Source organism: Pinus tabuliformis, chromosome X, assembly GCF_031772625.1.
Source record: "Pinus tabuliformis cultivar Carrire ecotype Pingquan chromosome X, CPIR1, whole genome shotgun sequence".
In the NCBI taxonomy this organism is placed as follows: domain Eukaryota; kingdom Viridiplantae; phylum Streptophyta; class Pinopsida; order Pinales; family Pinaceae; genus Pinus; species Pinus tabuliformis.
In genome coordinates this window covers 1,183,388,381-1,183,409,966 of record NC_142308.1, presented here as the reverse complement: position 1 = coordinate 1,183,409,966, position 21,586 = coordinate 1,183,388,381, and the positions used below count along the sequence as shown (strand labels likewise).

The 21,586-nt window shown below is 39.7% G+C and overlaps 1 protein-coding gene across 3 annotated transcripts in view; it reads right to left on the bottom strand.

Annotated features, from left to right (window-relative positions):
- Positions 1-21,586, bottom strand: part of LOC149144169 (F-box/RNI-like superfamily protein) — a 334,943-nt gene that overhangs the window by 157,705 nt on the left and 155,652 nt on the right. For all 3 annotated transcript variants that reach the window (XM_089450095.1, XM_089450093.1, XM_089450094.1), the window contains one exon: positions 5,713-5,905. In XM_089450095.1, the coding sequence (XP_089306221.1) occupies positions 5,713-5,905 (193 nt within the window). The remainder of the gene's footprint in view (positions 1-5,712; positions 5,906-21,586) is intronic.

Here is a 21,586-nt window from a genome sequence, read left to right as displayed (position 1 = left end):
TCAAAGTCAATCTCCCTCTCTGCAATGGATGGTACGACTTCTACTGCTCTACAAAGGAGGTGGGTCAATCACCTATAGAAGCCTCTACCTCTATGATGTAGACTACCTAACAAAACCTCCTCAAAATCAAGCCTAAATCAATCAATCAATAGGTAACCAAGACCATAGATGCATCACAATGGACCATACTTAAAGATAGGGGCACAACCAGTACTTCACACAAATATCACAATCAAATATCTATCTAGACAAAGTCCCGTATATGTGTTCTCTCTCTTATGTTTCAGATGGCTAGGTGGAAAATCTGATTCAGTGTTTCCAACCCCCAAGGGGAAGTGACAGGTCCCAGGTCAATCCATCAGTGCATAGGTGCAAGTGGAGATGGTGGTAATGCACTAGGCAAGACTTCGAGACAAAGTACCACAGCCAAGTGACCAGCTAATGGTGATCCAACATCCGGGGTGTATCGATGTAAGGAGGGTGCAATCATGCAAGCATGAGTTACCCCTTTCCTTGGCCTACTTTTTCCACCCCTCTGGTGTGTCTTTTACTTCTTTATGATAATGCTTCGATATGGTGCATGGTTCTGAATCCCAAGCTTGCATTTGAGAGATTTAGCATTTATTGCCCCTTAAGAGGAGGTGGTTTATTGCTTACCAAGGTCGAGACATTTTAAGGGATCCTTTTTATGCATGGAACATCAATTGCTCTAGGAACTAGGTGATGGTGAATGAGAGAGGTAGAGCTCATGTTATGTTATTGCCCACATGTTAATTTTAGTCTGACAATCTTTATTGTGGCTTTCTTTTCTTTTATTATTTTAGTTGCATCAACCTCCAAGGCAATGTTTTCCAACCCAGACCCAAGGATGAGGATGAGAACATGCCAATCCCCATGACCAACGACCACTTGCCCAAAGAATGGATGTGAAATAAAGGGAATGATAAAAAGTGGTAAGTATGGAATATCACGAGCACACTACTTCAATCAAAGCCTTCCCCATAGTGTTCTTCTTATAACCCTAAGGCCTCAAAGGAGGTCCCACTAAACTAGGATCAAAGACTAACCACCCAAGATAAGTGAGGGAACAAGAATACAATCACGATCGGCCAATTATCTAAATCACCCTTTGATTCATATTAGTATGCTCCAAAACAATAAGCAAATGCACATTATTGCAAAATGGTAAAAATACCAGACGTGGATGACATGCCTTCCTTCAATGAGGAATGTCGGATGGGAGAAAGAGACCTAACCGAAGCGTATGTCTATGGGGGGTCCATGGCATCATCTCAGGTGCTAAGTAATAAGACTGCTAGCTAGTCGGTTGTCCAAGGAGAAAAAATTCTTCTACAGGTTAACCACTTTTTGGTAGGTAACATCCATCATTGTCAAAACTCAAGACATATGCCTAAATTATAACTAAAATATGCCCAAAACATCCCCAAAATCAAAACGTCACTGAAATCTACCCAGATCGTCTTGGGGATGGCCAACAAATCCCTAAGTCCCCAATGAAGTCCCTGGCAGTTTGGGGACATTTCCTAAGGGTCTACAACTCTCTGAAACACAACTTACATACTTAAGAAAGAACCTTACCATGAATGACCTAACATTAGTAACCCACTTCGTTCAAGTCCAATAATTAAAAGCCAATATCATAGGATTAGTATCATACACTAGCTTCAACCTTTAACACAACTAAATGCAACTCTTCAAGTATAATAAGAAAGGCCCTATATTAGTGTCAAACCAAGTGGGATGTGAAATTCTTGATTGAGCATATGAACAGACAACGGTTATAAATGCCAGCAACTGCAACTAAAATGTATCATAACTTCCAAAATAGTTATGACCAAATTTTCTTTTATAAATTTAAGAAATATAACACTTCCAACTCTCTGGACGAACTCTTAGAAATTTGTTTATTCTACGTCTCCTAAACAAGACTTGGCCTTACAACACTTCACAAGGCATTGGCCCACAAAGTGTTTCCACTATCATTGTAACGAACAAGGTTCGTATACGCAGCAGAGTAATCTTCAAAAGACTTAGAAGACGTAAAGATCCATAATAGGATAGTAATTGTATATTAAATATTATACAAAAATTGATGAGATATGAGATAATTACAATGAGGGTGAGGGCCTGCATATACCCTATGTAGGTCTACACCCCCCACCAGCCAGAAGGCATGGAGCCATTTCGTTTACATACAAGCATATTGATTATGACATGTTATCGCCAAACAATCTTTCTTTTTCAATATTCTACCTGGTTCGGAGCAAGCCAAAAGTTCGCTTGGTACATAATTCACGCAAACCTATCCCTATGGTCAGGCGAGAACTTAACATTCCTCACCCCTATCATTCACCACTTTAGTCTAATCATATTGCCTTTCTATAAGAGGTTTGGTACATGTATGAAAGTTGAGGCGTAGGTTCCAAAGTATCCCAACCCAATAAGTCAATATGGATGTATTCAAAGGCAAGTCTCCCATCAAAGGAGTTTTATCAGCTAGAGGGTCTATAGGGTGGTTTCAAATAGTCAACCTTTTCACCAACGGTTATGTCCTTGGGGATATACCTTCTCATTAACTAGTTACTAATTAATCATTATTTATTATTGTTATAGTTTTACATCATTTATATTATTTTATATATATTTTTATTCATAACATTGTCTTCTTCAAAAAGCTTTGTCCTCAAAGCTTACTGATGACAGGGCTTGATCTCTTTTCCTGTTTTGAGTGTCTTCTCGTTGCAGAATTGTCATCCTCATTGACACAAGACAATAGGATCCTCCGAGTGATAGATAAAACTGTCGAGCTAAGAATGGATTTGACCATCCTAGATTAATCTTTTCTAGAATGTTCTAATCACTGGAAATTGGTAATGAATTCTTATCATAGGATCGGATTCTGCAAACTTCAGTATTCCTTCGAACATAAATTTGTTGCTTTCGTTCTGATTGGTTCAAATATGTAGACTTAGTTGTCCGCTTTTGTGATTTGGACGTCAATAAAGAGTTCTTCTGGTTGGACTTTCCCTTATCTTGTGTGTGGCAGTTTCTTGATTTACTTCAGGTACTGTTGTAGTTCAATTCGCTGTTGAATCATCAATTAGAATTCCCACTGTTTGAACTACAACTTTTGAATATGTTTTAATTTCTATTGGTCTCTCATTTTCTTGAGTTGTAAGATTGAATGGATCAGTGTTTGTTCCTCTTTCTTCCACTTCGACTAAAGACTTCAACACTTCTTTTGTGATAAGTTCTTCTAATTTGTTTTTCAATGATTTTTTATCATCCTTAAGTTTCTTAATTTGAGTGAGTAGACTTTGATTATGGTTTCTGAGACGTAAGAGTTCCTCATTTTCTGAATCAACTTTATTTTGGTCTTCAAGTTTTTCATCTTTTAAACACTTGATTTGTTCTAATAACCTTTGGTTAAGGTTCTTTAAGTATAAACTTTCCTCTTCTTTTCCTGATAGACTTTCGATGAGTTTCTTTTCAGAAAATTCATTTTCTTGTTCTAACAGGTGTTTCTTAGCTTTACATTTTCTCACTTGTGTAAGTAGTTTCTGATTATGCTCCTTCAAACATAAATTTTCCTTATTTTCTTGGGATATGACTTCTTCAACCTCTTTCTTCTTCTTTGATATTGTTTCTACATTCCCTTGAAACATTAGTTTCGCAATATCCTTAAGATTTTTTGATGAAGGCATTATCAGTGTTCATTTTTTTGTCATGTCTTCAAACATGACCATCTTCTTCTTATAAGAGAACATCCAGAATTCTTTTCCTGTGTTTAAAATGAACGTACCTAATTCCTTGAACCAAGGTCGACCAAGAATTATGTCAAGCATAGTTACAATAGGGAATTGAGATATGTACTCATAATGATCAATTGTCACTTGTAAATTATTAATTTCATATTCTTTTTTGCCAAAAAGACCTTTTCGTTCGCCTATATTTGGCTCTAGAACTAATAGTTCATTTGCCAAATTAACACTGATGTAATTATCCTCGATGTTTGGATTAATAGCGACACTAATCTCTTTCCTTTGGATACACCCTTAAATGTAAATAATTTAAGATCTACAATTGAGATATAAATCCATTTATAGGAGAAACTTTGTTCCCTTGTTTTCGAATTAGGCTCCATTTTCTTCTTTTTTCATAGATTGACTCTATTTGTATTATTCAATAATTTGGTTTTTTTTCCTCCCTTTACTCTTGAAAAATGCTTCCTTAATTTTGATTTATTTTAATTACTCCTTTTATAATTGAATTGGAAATTTCTCCTTCTTCTTACTTCAACCCTTTCTCTTCTTTTTTTTTTATAATTTCTTTTAACTTTCTGTTTCTCTTTCTTTCTAAACTTTATTTTGTTTTATTTTTTTTTATAAAAAAAAAAAAAAAATCTATATATATTTATAATCTTGTTTTTCTTTCTTTTTGAAAAGTTACTTCACCTCTTTGGGGTTATAATATAAAATATATGTCCACTTATGTGCCTTTGACTCGTGAATTTTCTCCACGTAAAAAGTAAAACTTACCATTCACATAAAGAGATTTTGTATTCCTTTTGTTCTTCTTTTACCTTGAAAATACCATGGGTTGCTAAAACCACGAGCTTGTAAACCACTTAATGAAGAATCAAGATAATCTTATCTACTCTTCCTTCTCTTACGTATAGTTTTAAAGATATTTGGAAAGATTCCCTTTTGACTTTATCATGCACTTTTTATCAATAATGTAGAACCTTTTTATATATATGAATGTTCTCCTTCAAAATTTACATCGGACTATTTTTTTTTTACTAGAATCATTGAAATGTCAATGGCCAAAGGCCTTATTTTTTTAATTAAATAATTCTTTTTTTAACTCTTTTCTTTTATAATATTTTTTCCAATTTTTGTTTTTAACTCTTTTTCTTTTAAAGTGGCCAAGGGCCTGACCAAAAATGGAGAAACTCCAACTCATGTAGCAAAACGCTTTAGTTGCGATGACAAGTTGATGGCCAAAGGCCAGGATCTACCAATGTGGCTCTAATACCAATGTAACGAACAAGGTTTGTATACGCAATAGAGTAATTTTCAAAAGACTTGGAAGACATAAACATCCATAATAGGATAGTAATTGTATATTAAATATTATATAAAAATTGATGAGATATGAGATGATTACAATGAGGGTGAGGGCCTGCTTATATACCCTAGGCAGGTACCTTTTCACCAACAGTTATGTCCTTAGGGACATACCTTTTCATTAACTAGTTACTAATTAATCATTATTTATTATTATTACTATAGTTTTACATCATTTATATATATATATATATATATATATAGTTATTCATAGCAATCACAATCTCTACATTTTCTCAAATTATGTAAATAATTGTGTTCCTCAAATGAAGAGAGAGAGTACAGACAGATGTAAATATCTTGCAATTGTTTATTATCTTCCTGAGAGCATTTGCCATCTTTCATGAATCAGCATTACATAAACCTGCCTGCTTAGTTTTCCACCAAATAACCAGGAATTCTTTCAAGTCTCGTTATCTGCCACAAGCCACTTCTAGGCTCTTGGATCATTATTTCTTCCATAAATGACTTAAGGGATGTACAAAATCAACAACATTACACCAGATGCATCAAATTTGATAACATATGCAAATAATCAGTAAACATTGATAATGGAAAAAACCTTATAACATCGCCGCACGTGCAATTTCTTCAAATTTCTGCAGCCTTTTGCTACATGGCAAATTGCAGCATCACTAATACTTGAGCAATCAACCAAATGAAGAGCTTGTAATTGTGTACACCCATTTCCAATCTCCAAGAAGGCACTATCCCCAATATTTTGGCAATACTTAACCACGAGCTCAGTAAGCCTCCTGCCAAAAAGGAAAATGATATCAACAATGCCCAATCTCCATAAATATTCAGAATAATCTTTAACACTTGTGATGAATTGCAACAACTAGTTAGACAATTTTCTCAAGAAGAGAAGAAAAATAGCATGGATAGATTTTAAAACTGCAAATATATATATATATATCTGTGTGTGGGGGGGGGGGGTGGGGTGTCAGTAAACAAAGCTTAACTTGCATGTATAGAGTTTACTTCAAAAAGTTGCCAGGTAAAGGACAGTATCCAAACAATCTTCTACAAAAACAAAAGACAACATAGTCGAATCAATATGCAATTGGTTTATGCTGCAAACCAAACATCCAATGTTGTCTAGAATACAGAACATCACACCAAATTATAAATTGATAATTACATATAGACTAGCATTAGACTGTTCCGATCTCCAAGAGAGTGAAGGATGATAAGCAGGGCTCCATGACATCACACCATGCTCAAAAATAAGAAATTCGTTACATGGACACTCATGCATAAAAAAATACCCAAAAATATTTAAAGGGGCAGAACATAAACTCTCCATCAGGCTCAACAAATGATTACACATTAGCAGAAGATTCATACAGTCACCTTCCACACAACCTTAAAATCTATAACCTAATTGATGAATTATGGCCGCATTTTTTTTTCCCTAAATGGGGATCAGAATATTTAGTCAGAGATTTATTTCAGTTACACAACATTTGGGATACAATTTCATTCAACATTCCATCAGTTAAAGTATTGTTCTAAGACTTAACTGGTGAACAGAATGAGCATCAACTCCAACACACTCTTCCGAGAATACTATACAACTATACACTTACATGTTTTGAAAGACTATTGTGACATGGTACACCCCTCTACATTGACAAACCAGCATATTCAGGCTGGGTGATGATATTTGAGGACAGGGTGTAGTGTAACTTCCAGATGTTTTGGATATGTTGTGGACTTAGAATAGGGCCACATATTATCCGGTGGGCATATTTTTATAGCAAGACTAATCACTTTGGATGGTAGTTTGGGCAATGTTATGCACATTGCAACCTAAGAATGATATTGGAATCATCAAATCACGCTCGTGATTGGTTTCAAAAATCCTCACTCATTAAGGCAACCCAGGTTAAACTTCACAGTAGTCAAGAGAAAACACCTAAAATAAAGACTCTGTGGTAGTCAAAGACTTATGCTATGCACATTGCAAACTAAGAATAATATTGTAATCATCAAATCCTGCTAGAGCAATTTATTTTGAAGGGCCTCATCTTGTAAGGCAACCTAGATTCGAAACTGTGCGGTGGTCGAGAGGAGACAGCTAAAATCCATCCAGGTTAAGGGTTGGTGCAACCCAGGCAGGATGCAATCCCGGGGTGACTTCAATGGCTTAGATTCCCCTGGATAACAGTTTCTTAGAGCACAGGCTAGTTACACAAGTCATGGACACACTAGCAAACAAAAAAAAGAATGATATTGGAATCCAAATTATAGGATTTTTAACCTATATTTTAAATTATACTACATTTTCGTGGTTAATTTATGTAGTTTGAAGAAATGGAGATTTTCAGGTTGTCACCATTACATTGAATTTCTGATCTTACAGAAGAAAGAGCACATCCTCATTTTATCTTTTTCTCTGTTTTTATCCTCATTCCTGTCATTCTCACCTTCAAACTCTTGCCTTGTGTACATCTCCTATGATCATACATTTTTCGAAGAAAAATATTCTTTGAAATTAAAAGAGGATAGTTCCCACAATAAAATTTGACGTGGAGTTACATGATACTATCAAGAAAACATGTCGAACATCAAATTATTGTCTCAAAATGGAATTCAAGTTTGAGATTCAAAAAGGCCCTAGTCCTTGTAGTGCTTCTTTCTGCATGATAATTGCCTTGCTTTTGAAAATAATTTGGACTGTTCCAATGTAGATGACTCAATATCCATCAAAGCATAAACGGATTAGAATCATTACCAACCTATGGAAAAGGTTCTTTCTAAATATCCTACTCCATCTCTCCTAAATGATATTATTTTATTCGTAAATTTTAAATTTCCCAATTCAATTCCCTCTATAAGAAAACTGTACAAATGCAATCTCATAACGGTAAGATTTACTCAGAAAATATGCATCATTCCCACAAATCAGAGGAGAATAGACTATATTCAAGAAAGCTAGATAATGATCCATAAGAAAGAATCAATTTCAGTGTTCATACTATCATAGCCTATATGTTACTAAACGTCATCAATAAGATTTGTTATTAAACCAGATTTAATGTTACTTTAGAAGCACTTAAGGCATTTCCAACATAGATAACAAAAACAAAATACGAAGAAGCTGCACCTTCAAAGTAGATAAACCCATGTGTCAATATCTTAGTTGCCGTCTTACAAGTCAAGTTTATGTTTGTGTGTGTATGTAAAGATTTGTTAGCATGCACTGTAACCTAATTAGTACCACAAGTACGTTAGTTTTCTGAGTCACTCCAAAAGTGTTTACACCACATATGGGGTGCTTCATGAGATTTCAAGTACAAGGTGTAAGTTCAGCCCCTGGATGGTCCAAAATGGATTGGTGCATGGAGGATGGTTCATGATAAATTTGCAGGGTGGACATAGTGTCTTCAGCGATTGCTTCACCTTAGAGACATGTTGGCATGGTCTTCTTCCCCTGTGCATTGGAGTTCTTATGACAGATTGTTGGATGCCTGAGCTGTAGGAAATGCCTAAAATGGCCACATCCTAGACTCAAAAACACCAGGAAACAATAAAATTGAGACAAAATGCCTTGGAACTGTTGATCATTGAAGCACACTTTGAAGATTCCATGCCCAAGGATATGTCAGAGGATTCCTCCACCTACAGAGCTCACATATCATTAGAACCTTTAAGCTCCTTCTTCTCTCTCTTCTTCTCTATTGTACTCAGATTCCACAAGCCTTGCAGGGATATTGTAAAGTGATGCTAGCATGATGACATAGAGTCATGTACCAGGCCTAGATAGGTTAGGACTTTGTTAGCAAATGAGTCCACTCTAGGGTGTTTTTTTTACTTGGTTAATTATTTGTGCTTTTCAACATGTAATAATTAATTGAGCTTTCTCTCCCACTTAGAACCCCAAAGCAGGAGTGCAGCTTGATAGCAAAGCCTTAAGTGACTCCTAGTGTCTAGAGTCAATGTATGTTACCATGTTAGATCAATCGTAAAGTTTCGCGGAATTTGATTAGGTCTAGGTGTCAATTTTTAAATTTTTAAAATTTCCCACAGGACAGGATTTTTAACAAATTATCTATGAATATTGTAAATAGTGATGTCTAGAGAAATTGTAGGGGGTATGAGTGGCCAAAATTGGACCTCTCCTCCTCAACCTTCTACTAAGACACACTTTGAGGGCTAAAAAATAAATGTGGCAATAAATTAGCTAGAAATTAAATAAATGAGAGAAAATAGAGATTCTCTCCAAGTCAAAGACGCTCAAAAATGAGGTGGAAATTCACCAAGAGTTAAAGTCAAGTTCTAAAATGATGTGGACTCCACCTAAGCCAAGAAATGAAAAGCACATGTGCAAATCAAATTTCTAGAAAGGGACCTATTACCGCCCAAACTAGCAGGAGGTCCTAGAGGGGCACTTGCTAGGTCAAGAGCAACAATGAAGCTAAAGCCCAATGTCACCACAGCTAAATCTTCCCACTCTTTACGGACTTTCACTAAGGGAGGAGACCCGATATATAGAGAATCACTTATGAAGGATAGATCAACTAAGATTGGTGTGAAGTGATCTCGAGGACCCTTTCCTAGGGGAGGCTCAAGAATGGGACTTGCTTGCTTCTTAAGCAAGGTACAAGGCTTTCTAGGAGAAGGGGATGAGAATTTAAGGGCTAGGTTTAAGGAGTGTGAATTGTAAAGGAATTTTGAAGACCCTAAAATCCTTGTTGAACTTGGTTTCCCAAGGTTTTTGAAGAGTTGACCTTTCAAAGGTAGGGGACCACATGGGCCCAAGTGGACCCAGGTTAGGTCAAGAGTAAGGAATTTAGCAACCAATGATAGACTTGACCTACACAAGGAGGAGAAGGGAATCAAAGAATTGATTTTCAATTGAAGGTGCAAAATGATCCCTATGAGGAACTAGCCTAGGGAAACTTAGGGTAAAAACCAATCTCGAGACTAGGGCTTAGGATATCTAACAACCCTATCGTCGGAATTCTCTCAAATTTGGAGGAGGCCCAGAAGACACACCAGCGTAGTAGAGGCCAAGAGATTGAAGTTTTTCTATGGGTGGTTTGTCAGAAAAATGATGCCCTAGGAGCCCTAATGTGACTAGACCTAGAATAAAGGGGAGGTGAAGAAAAATGTTGCTTTAAGTGATCACCTTATGGTACACCAGTGCCTAATCCTTTGGGGAGATTGCAGTTAAGAAGAATATGAAGATAGACTTCATTTCTAGGTCAAGAAGGCTCTAAGATCAACTTCGCTTGTCGTTAGGGCAAAGGAGAGTGACACTAAAAGATTTTATACTTCATTTTGCAAGGTGAAGTGGCTTGTCAAGATAAATTCAACCATAGAATTATCCCTAGGAGAATTCTTTCAACATACATGGCCCATACATAGAGATATGCTATATAGAAACATAATTCCACAATTTCACAGCGAATGCATGCAGCAACTAGCCCTAGTATAGCGAAAATCTCATTATCAATGCATGTGACAAAGTAAAAGATTAAAAGGATTTTGTTGGGCAAGATACCCAAGTTTTGGGTTTTGGATCCAAATTTGTGGGCTTGGAACACAAGGAAATTACTATTCTATTATAATTTGTTATTCAGTGGTGAAGTGAGGGCTTCTTGAAGGACAAAGAAGACCCCCAGGACACTCACACGAGCTATAAATAGAAGGCCAATAGAGAGGCCAAGAGAAAATGAGATGGACTTCACTTGAGCAAGAGATTTTCCCTAAGAGAAGTTGCAGCCTTAGAGATAGAGAGTCGTGGGAACAAGTAAGCAGTTTATCCAAGAGGTCGGGTTGAGGATCTGCCAAGAAAGAGTTAGCTAAGGTCTATCTGAAGCAACCTATGACTGGTTTGGAGGTGTGGAAGCCTGGAGAGCATTCTATGGTTGATAGAGCAAGGTTGAGGCCTAGTTCTGATGGGTCGAGGCTAGTCATTACCTAGTAAGGCCAACCGCAAGTCTGTTATATGGTTTCAAGGATAGTTGCAGAGATAATAAGGGCTAGTCGCAGGGTACTTTGGCACTAAGAGTAGGGCCACAAGGTGGACAAAGCTGGTTGTAAGTATATAAAAGCAAACTGAGGGCAGGACAGAGGTAGTCGTGGCTAGAAAAGTGTTGGACAATATAGTTTAGGGTTGGTCACAGGCACAGTAAGGTATTTGGGGAGTTGTTGTAGTAGCATATGTGAAACAGGAGGTAGGTAGAGACCTACAAGGGATCGTCAGGCCTAGAAGAGGCCATCCATAGTTGAGAAATAGGCCTATCAGGGCATGCCGAGGGGGTAAAGGGAGGTCGCAGGTTGTAGGTTGATGTGCAGGAGGGCCAAAACTTGTAGAAGGATGCACAAGGTGGCCAAGGGGCTTGAACAACAATAGGCCCTGTGCTAAAGGTGTTGCACCAGGCAGGGAGTTGTTGTTGGAGGTTGTGCCTAGGGTTACCAAGTGGGAAGCTAAGGTTGGCTTAGTGGTATAGGGGTTACTAAGGAGGACTCAACAACAGCATAGTAGGTTAAAGCGAACAGTCTGTCGGTCAAAGGTGGCCATAAGCCTAAATGAGTCTAAAGCTAATCTAAAGTCTAAAGCAGTAGAACCTATGAACAAAATAAGTTTGTAACTGCAAAGGACAAGGGGTATAGCAAGGACAGCAAGAGTACTAGTGTACCATGGGCTAAAACGAGCAAGCCCAAGTGAGTATTTTGTTGATTGTATTATATTTATGGGCAGATGAGAACCTTATAGACTAGGCCTTAGCCCTAGTTGTTTCAGTCAAAGGACAATCTATGTATACTAGCATTGTATCAGGGTTTGTAAAGGGCCATTATCCCTGGAACGAGAGACCTAAGGTTTTCTTATTGATTAACTAATAAGGAACGTGATTTTGGGCCATAAATCTTGTGTACTATTGTTGATTTGTTTGTTGTATATTATGTTGTGCAAAGTTGTTTATTGTTGAGCACTGCAAGTGTTTTTATGTGTTTTGCTAAGTCATAGACCAGACCTAGGGTGCAAGGAAATTTCAACACTCGAGACTTGCCCCCAAGGCCACACCAAGTGGATTAAATATTTTCTCCATGTTAGCCCAGGTAAGGATTAGGCGACAACAAGTTACATTTGAGAAAGAGCATAATTATGCACAAAAGTTAAAACAACAAAGAACTAAGAAGCAATATTGGTATTGGTAGCAAAACACACTTGGATACTGCTAGTGAGTCAAGGATTGCCCACGAAGCAAGGAAGAGGAGGGTCGTACAGCCTGAAGCTCTGATATCAAAACCTCCAACTACAGATAAAGATAGCAAATTGTTGAAAATATTCAACAATCATGAGAGAGAAAAGCTTAGACAAAAGTGGGAAGGGCCATCTATGCTTGCGGTGTTTGTTTTAATGTTGGTTCGCTCCACCTTTTATCGGGAATTGAAGAGGGTAATTAACACAGCCCCTCAAGATTTCACGATGTCAAACTATGACTAAAATTTATTACTTTTGCTCAAGACAAAAAGGAAATCTCGTGAGAATGTTTGAAGACAAATTTGTAGCACATGGAGTAACTCAAGGGTTTCCATTATTTCAGAGGAATGGACTAATACAAGGCATAGGCCATTAATCAATGTCATTACATCATTGCCAAAAGGAGTAATGTTCTTGAAAGTAAAAGATTGCTCATGTGAGGTAAAAGATAGTAATTTCATTCTTGAATTTAATTGTTGTTAATGACCAAGTAGGTCTAGAAATGTGGAGCAAGCTATCACAGATACTGCCAAAGTTTGTAGATTTCATTTTTGAGGACAAATACAATCATATATTTTGGAATCCTTGCATTGTACATGTTCCCCACCAAAAAAGAAACATATATGAGATTGTTTTTCTCCACATTTGATACCCATCAGCCCTATGATGGCCCACAAATAGATTTACATCAAAGCTCTCCACTTATGCTCCAATTAGTGCTCTCTCCCATCTAACATGCTTCTTGAAGGAAGGTGGGTCATCTATGGGAAAGCAAATTGACCATTTTTTGATCATGTGCTTTCATTTAATGGTTTGGGGCATACTAATATGGATCGTAGCCTACGCTGGAATATTAACCGCTCTTGATTTTACCCTCGTTCCCATGCTTCACTTAGGAGGTTATCCTTTGCCCTTAGTCCAATGTGACCTCCCCTAAGGTGCTTCCTTTAGGAGGGGCACTAATAGGAGGCATTGCATGAAGTAGAATGCCAAAGGTATTGCATAATTACCACATGCCATGGGTGATATCCCTAGAAGAAAAATTTTTTAGAGATGGTCCTCAATCGGTAGCCAGCAGCCCCTTGAAGCCACCAACTAGCTCATTGTGCCATTCTCTGCCACTTGAGCCAGCCATGTGGTCCCTCACCCATCTGTCATGGTCGTATGTTTAAAGGTGGGCCTCCCAAACCTGAAGGTATGCCTTGTCATTTGGTAATTGAGTATTGTAGTTTCCTTATCATGGAAACTTTTGGGCATGGATTAACAGGGGAATTCGAAAGAAAGAGTGGGCTAGGTCTATGCTCTTGTCCCCTAGACCTCTTTTGGATGTTAACCTTGGACCCTAGTCCCATGGGATCTCTTTTACTAACCTTTGGGCTTTAGGGATGGTACTTCATGGGAAACCTTGATTTTGGTTGCATGGCCTTGCTCCCTCATCCACATATATCACTCCCCTTCCGCTTATTATAACCCCATTCATCACTCCTCCCACCTAGGTCCACATTCCTCCACTAGGTCCACATAGGGTTAGCCTTCCCCTTGCCCACACCTTGCGTCGGGCCTGGAAAGATGCCCCGGAGGTTGATGCAACTAAAAAGAAAAGTAAAAGCACAATTGGCCACAATGAACAAAAAAATGTACCACAAAATGCAAATGATGGTCAGGACAAACACATTTAGCACGTGGGAAAAAGCCAATACATGAGCTCTACCCCATTATCATGGCCATCACCCTGGTTCCTATAGGCCCTAGATGAGCCTCCTCTATCATTCAGGAACCCATGGTTGTCCCAACCCCTGGTGGGCAATGAACCGCCCTACACTAATAGGGGTACCCACTCCTATAACTTGCACATCATGCTCTTATCCCTTGAGCCCTGAGCAGTTAATCAAATAAAAATCATAAAAGGCAAAAGGCATATAAAGAAGGGTGGAAAATCAAGGTTGGGGCACCTCATGTACCACAATTGCTCCCTCCTATAAATCATATACACAAGTGTGGGCTTCCCTTTTGCTAGCTACCCTACTACTCCAGCATGTGGCCTAGGGCTACCCCTTTTCATTCCCTACTCCATTCATCTCTTTATCACACGCCACCACCCTTTGAAAGGTGTACCTTAGACATACTATCCCCTTTAAAGGTAGAAACCACCTAATAGGATACTTGGTTAACCCCATTTGGAGCTTGGAGATATTAGCACATGCCAAAGCCCATTATGGAAGGGCATGCCATTATGAAGTGCCCACCTGTTCTCCATTGTTTGTAAGCTCTTTAACTCAATTTCCTTTGATGACTTATTGTACTGGAAGCCTAGGGGACGCATTGGATCTTATGTAGTATTGCAAATGGTCTCCATTTTGGGTTTGGTCTCCCTATACTATGGAAGGGCATGCCATTATGAAGTGCCCACCTGTTGTCCATTGTTTGTAAGCTCTTTAACTCGATTTCCTTTGATGACTTATTGTACTGGAAGCCTAGGGGATGCACTGGATCTTATGCAGTATTGCAGATGGTCTCCATTTTGGGTTTGGTCTCCCTATGCGAGGTCCTAACCCTCTAGAGGGCTACATTGGCACATGTAGGGTGTGTGTTGAGAGCCATGGACCTCAATGGATCCTCAGAGATGTTCACAGATTGCTCGAGATTCACCTATTGGATGAGGAAGACGCACCTAGTTCACCATGCCCAGTCAGCCCCACAGTTGTACCATACACTTGGAAAATGACCCAAGACTTTATGTTGATGTGGCATCACTTACACCATCATCTGAGCCCTTACAGATGGTCTACAGGCATCTTCAACCTACTTGGAGGACCCATTGGGAGCACCACAGATTTATTATTTGGAGAAAAAGGGGCCAACCCCTTGTCCACTACTTTTGCGAGTCCTATTCATCATTGTGGCACTTATGGACTTCATCAGGCTTCTTAGAAGGCCCAGTGACATGCATTATTGATCATTCAACCTCTTGAGAGGTTTATCCTTTTGTTTATGAGCTAGTTTTGGTGTGCTTGTCACCAAAAGTTAGTTATTTTGCACATTGTTTTAGTTTAGGGGCTAATGTAGGCCCAAGTAGCTAAATCGAATTAATTAGAAGTGTATAAATAGAAGTGATGAGGATTCATTTTAGGATCATCACTTGGATTTGGAACTAGTATCTCTTTAGAGATTTTCGCTATCCTTCTTGGAAGACGAAGTTTTTGGATGGTTGGATATATTCTTATACATGTAAGTACATTTAAATGCTATTCTTTCTTTCTAATTTTGTCACACACATTGTTGCTGAGATTTCGGTATATTAGGGCTTATTTGTTGCATCTCTTATGCGAAGTTGTGGAAATTTTGTTTCTGGATAGTGAATGCTTCATGTATGGGCCATGTATAATGAATGAATGTTCCTAAGGATGTTTCATTACTAAAATTCATCTTGACAAGCCATTTATGTTACAAAATGAAGTATAAAGTCTTTGAAGTTGCTTTTGTTGTTGCCCTAGTGCAAAGCGAAGTTGTCTTTGAGGCCTCCTTGACCTAGAAAATTCAAAGGTCCATAGTCATAATTCTACCTAACTCCAATCTCCCCAAAGGATTAGGCACTGGTCCACTCAAAGGTGATCACCTTAAGCCTATTTTCCTTCTCACCGTTCCTCTTCTCTAGGTCTAGTACTCTAGGTCACGTAGGGCATCAATTATCTCACGATCAGCCATCCAAATACTTCGATTTTTGGTCCACAACTGCGTTGGCGTGTCCTCAAGAAGCCCTCTGAATTTCATGAGATTTCGACGGTGGGATCTTGATATATCACAAGCCCTAGCGCGAAGGCCAATTCTTTCCCTTGGTTTCCCTTAGGCTATAAACCTCACTGGGATCCTTGCATTGCCTTTCATTAAAATTCATTCCTTGATCCCTTTCCCCTCCATAATTAGGTCAACCATATCATTGGTTGCTAAATCCTATCACCTTGACCAAACCTCGAGTCCATTTGGTCCTGTGTGGTCCCATACACTATCAAGGGTAATTCTTTAGAGATCACTAGGAATCCAAGCTTTCAAGAGAATTTCAAGGCCTAAGAACCTCCATTATAAGATACATACCCTAAAGTTAAGCCTTGAAATCCCCCCTAAGCCCTTCCTTGAGAGCTTTAAACCTTGCCTCTGAAGCAAGCAAGCCACATATTTGAGCCTCTCTTGTGAATAAGCTTCTAGGATAACCCCTCACACTATCATTGGTCTATTCATTTAGTGATCCTCATCATAACGAGTCTCCTCCCATCTATGAAAGTATGTAAAGAGCGGGGAGCCTTAGCTAAGGTGACAATGGGTTATTGCTCCATTTGTTGCACTTCGCCTAGTAAGTAGCCCTCCAAAGATCCCCTTTGAGGACCCCTACTTGTCTGAGCGATAACAAGGCCTACACAAACACATGCAAAATTGTAAACCGGGTGAAAGGTGCAGGGCATTTAATTTCTAGATGGTATCGAAGCAAAGTTGAGGCTCAGACCTCCAATTTCATGCAACTGATAAAGAGGGAACCAAGCATTAAATTCTACAAACAGTGAACCAAAACCTTTGAAACTTTGCCAAAAACCCAAAGACTTTAGCAATTCAGAGGGAGGAAGGTTCTACTTCACAGATTTGCTCCATATTGTTGGTTGTGGGGTCATGGCTACTGGGTTGAGAGTAGAGGACAAATTGGCAGGGGCTAAAAACTTTGGCCCATGGAAGGAGAGAATTATGCTTATACTGGAGGAAGTAGAAGTGTGGGATGTTGTTGAAGCAGTTGTACAAGCACCTAATGATCCAGCTCAGTTGGTGGAGTTCAAAAACAAGAATGTGAAGGAAATTAGGATCCTTCTAGATGCCATCAAAGACCATTTATTCCCTCATGTTTCAGGGATGAGTTATGCCTATCACATGTGGGAGTCCTTGGTCTCTTTACACCAAAGTTCTAATGAGAATAGGAAGATGATGTTGAGACAAAACTTGCGCAACACCAAGATGACCAGGGCCGACAGTGTCACCTCATATCTCACCAAAGTGTCACAAGTGAAGGATGAGATAGCTGTCGTTGGAGAGGTTGTTCCAGAGGAACAATAGGTTAGGATTGCCTCAGATGGGTTCATTGAGAAGTGTGATGGTTTTATCCATGCTTGGTGGTCAGAGAGCACTTTCCTGGTTGGAGGAGGATGTGGGACGATTTCATCCAAGAGGAGTGCAAAGGGGGGTAGCAAGAGTGGTGGGGGAGGTGAAGAGGAGAATGTTACTCTTGTGACGAAGGGCGGGAAGAAGGCCAAGAAGGGGTCTTCTAGTGGAGCAAAGCAGGGGACAGGGAAGCAGAAGGCTAAGGAGACGGACATGAGCAAAGTGAAATGCTTTGCTTGTGGAAAGATGGGTCACTATGTTGTTCAGTGTCCCAACAAGAAGGGTAAGAAGAAACAAAGAGTTGCAGCTTCAGTTGATGTGGATGATTTTGCGGCTATATTTGATTCAGAGTGTGCTTTAGTGATGAGTTAAGCCACTCATGTCACATCATCCCATGCATGGTTAATTGACAGCGAAGCATCCCGCCATATGACCGAAGTTAGAGAGCACTTCACGAGCCTTTTAGACGATCATGTTGACTTGGAGATTGTGCTTGGAGACAACTCCAAAGTCAAAGTGGCAGGAATGGGGGCAGTTTCATTTCAGAGGGAGTCATTACCTCCTCTGAAGGTGACAGATGTTCTTTATGTCCCACGGTTGAAGGTGAGTTTGATATCAGTCTCTAGCTTGGAGGACAGGAGGTTTGAGGAAATATTTTGAAAGGGGCAAGTGTTGACATATCCCAAAGGATCTAGTATCAAGCATGCTCATGTGATTGGAGCTCATAGTGGGAGACTATACAGACTTATGTTTCAACCTCTTAAAGCTATGGTAACACAGACCAGTAGCATTGAGTTATGTGAGCTATGGCACAAGAGGATGACCCACCTGCACCATGGAGCTTTCAGGATGTTGAGGGAGATGGTTACAAGTTTGCCTGACTTCAACACAAAGCATCATAATGTGTGCAGGGAGGGTGATTTGGGAAAGTACACCAAGACACCTTTCCTGAGTAGTGACAACAGAGTTGCAAGTATCCTTCATTTGATTCATTTTAACATATGTGGTCCTATGTCCCATGTTTCATAGGGTGGATATGAGTATTATGTGACCTTCATTGATGACCACTTCAGGAAGACCTAGATTTACTTCCTGAAGACCAAGGATGAGGTGTTCCAAAGATTCCAAGACTTTAAGTCTCTTGTGGAGAACCAGAGAAGGAGGAAAATCAAGGTGTTGAGATCAGACAATGGGGGCAATATACTTCCATGGAGAAGAGAGATTTTTGTGGGCGTGTTGGCATCAAGAGGGAGCTCGTTGTGCCTTATAACCCCCAGCAGAATGGGGTTGCAGAGAGGAAGAACAGGACCATTGTGGGTGCAGCTAGAGCGATGTTGCATGATCAGAGTTTACCTTTCTTCTTGTGGGTCGAGGCGTGTAACATTGTTGTATATTTGTAGAACAGGAGCCCACACAGAGTCTTGGGGAGCAAGACTCCTGAGGAGGTATTTACCGACAAGAAGTCGAAAGTTGGGCACATCAAGATATTTGGGTGCCTTACATATTCACATGTCCCTGAGGAGAAGAAACTAAGTTAGAACCCACTGCTAAGAGGTGTATCGTAGTGGGTTACGGTGAGACCAGCAGATCCTGCCATACATATCTTCCTGCACAAAGGGGGCCACACTACAGGATTTAGGACCATCAAGTGGTACGTTAGGATCAATATGTTCACCTTCTTTAGGGGTGACAAGTCCATAGAATACATGTTCGTCTGGTCCAAGATCACCTGGTGCAGGCTCAGCAGGCATAGGATCTCAGAATCACGTATCTCCATTGTTTATAGTCAAGCCTTCCTTGTCAAGAGGAGAGGCGCCAACTGAGCATTTTCCCATACCACCATAGGAGGCTACTGCAGGGAAAAGGTAGCCAAGATGGTTTCAGGAGACCCTGAAGGAGGCTCGGGAGACAATGGGGAGACCCAACTGGTCAATGAGGGAGAGCAGACCACCAGAGAGGTTGGGTGGCTTTGTGGCAGATGTTGTGGAGACAGAGCCAGCTAGTTTTGAGGAGGCCGCCAGTCAGCAGATCTGTAGAGATGCCATGGTGGAGTATGCCTCTATCATAAAGAACGATGTCTGGGAGGTAGTAACATGCCCTAAGGGGAAGTCAGTGGTGACTTCCAGGTGGCTCTACAAGATCAAACATGCTGCAGATGGCAACGTGGAGAAGTTAAAAGCTTGATTTGTGGCACAAGGGTTCTCACAGGTAGAGGGAGTTGACTATGAGGAGACCTTTGCACCAGTTGCTCGTTATACTTCCATTAGAGCAGTGATATCTATAGCAGCTGAGATGGGATGGAGGATTCACCAAATGGATGTGAAGATCGCCTTTCTCAATGGTGTTATACAAGAGGAGGTGTACATTGAGCAGCCTGAGGGCTTTGAGTTGCGTGGAAGGGTGTCTCATGTGTGTAGGCTTAAGAAAGATTTGTATGGACTGAAGCAGGCACCGAGGGCATGGTACAAGAGGATAGATGCCTACTTGTAGCAGATGGGTTTCCAAAAGAGTGATGCAGATCCGAACCTATATTTTATCTTGGTAGGTGACAATCCACTGACTTTGGTTCTGTATGTGGATGACTTGTTTATTACAGGGGAGGACAGACTCATCCAACACTGCAAGAGAGATCTTGCTTCATAGTTTGATAATTTTTATATCGGGCTGATGCATTACTTTCTGGAGTTGGGGGTTTGGAAGGAGGATGGGCATATCTTCGTGGGCCAAGGTAGGTATGCATGTGATATCTTGACGAGATTTTTTATGGATGGTTGCAAGCCTATGGCTACTCCTATGATCACCAACTGGAAGAAATTCCATGCTTCAGATCTCGAGTTGGTGAACCCCACTTTGTATCGACAGTTGATCGATTCATTGATGTATCTGGTCAACACTAGACTGGATATTTGTTTCGCAGTCAACACATTGAGTCAGATTATGATGGAGCTGCAGAGAGTACACTGGGTGGCTACAAAACATGAGTTGAGGTACTTACAGGGCACAATGGATTATGGTCTGGACTATGTCAGATGTGTTGGAGTCAGATTGATTGGTTGCACAGACTCAAATTGGGTTGGCAGTGCCAGTGACCTGAAGAGTACTTCCGAATGTTGTTTCTCGTTGGGCTCGACAGTTGTGTCATGGTTCAACGGGAAACAGAGATCAGTGGCATTGAGCAGCGCAGAGGCAGAGTATACGACAGTTAATCAGGCAGGGTGCAAGGCATTGTGGCTTCGCAAGATGCTTTATGGTTTATTTGGTCTAATGTTGAGACCAACTATGATATACTGTGATAATCAGAGTTGTTTTAAACTCTCTCAGAATCCACTATTTCATGACCGGTCAAAACATATCGAGATCATATAACACTTCATCAAATACTGGGTTTAGCAAGGGGCCGTGAAGCTTGAGTATATATCCACTGATGATCAGGTAGCAGACATTCTCACCAAATCATTCCCAAGGGGAAAGCATGTATTTTTCAGAGACAAGATGGGAGTGATGAGCAACACCTTCCTTCGTAAGACAGAGTGTTCAAAACAATGGCAAGGAGAGGTGTTACTTGGCTTTTATCCCTTTTAGCCTAGTGAGCACATAAATGACTTTTGTCTCAATGACATTTATGAGTTATATTTATGTCATAGGTGGAAAAGGTACTTAGAAGTGTTGTACCATGTACTTTTTTCTAATATTAAAGTCACTTGTACTTTATAAAGTGACTTTATGTTAAAAGTACTAAGTGTACTTTTTAATATTAAAGTGAGGTGAAAAATCACTTTATGGCAAAAATTAGAAAAGGTAGACAACTTGAAAAAAGTACTAGGAGACTTTTAAGTGATAGGGCCAATGTATGAGGGCGGTCATTTGGAAGAATTGATCTCAACCACACATCTTGAGATTTGAGGATGAAATCTCAACCATTGGATCCTAGGTTTAGGGATTCAATCTTTTCCAAGGAGACAAAAGAAGAAAAGGGAAACCATTCTTCACTTCATACTTGAGAGAGAGAGCATGAGGAGGAGAGTTAAGGAGAAAACTTCAAGGAAGACGAGAATTTGCAGCTGAGAGAAAGGGGCTC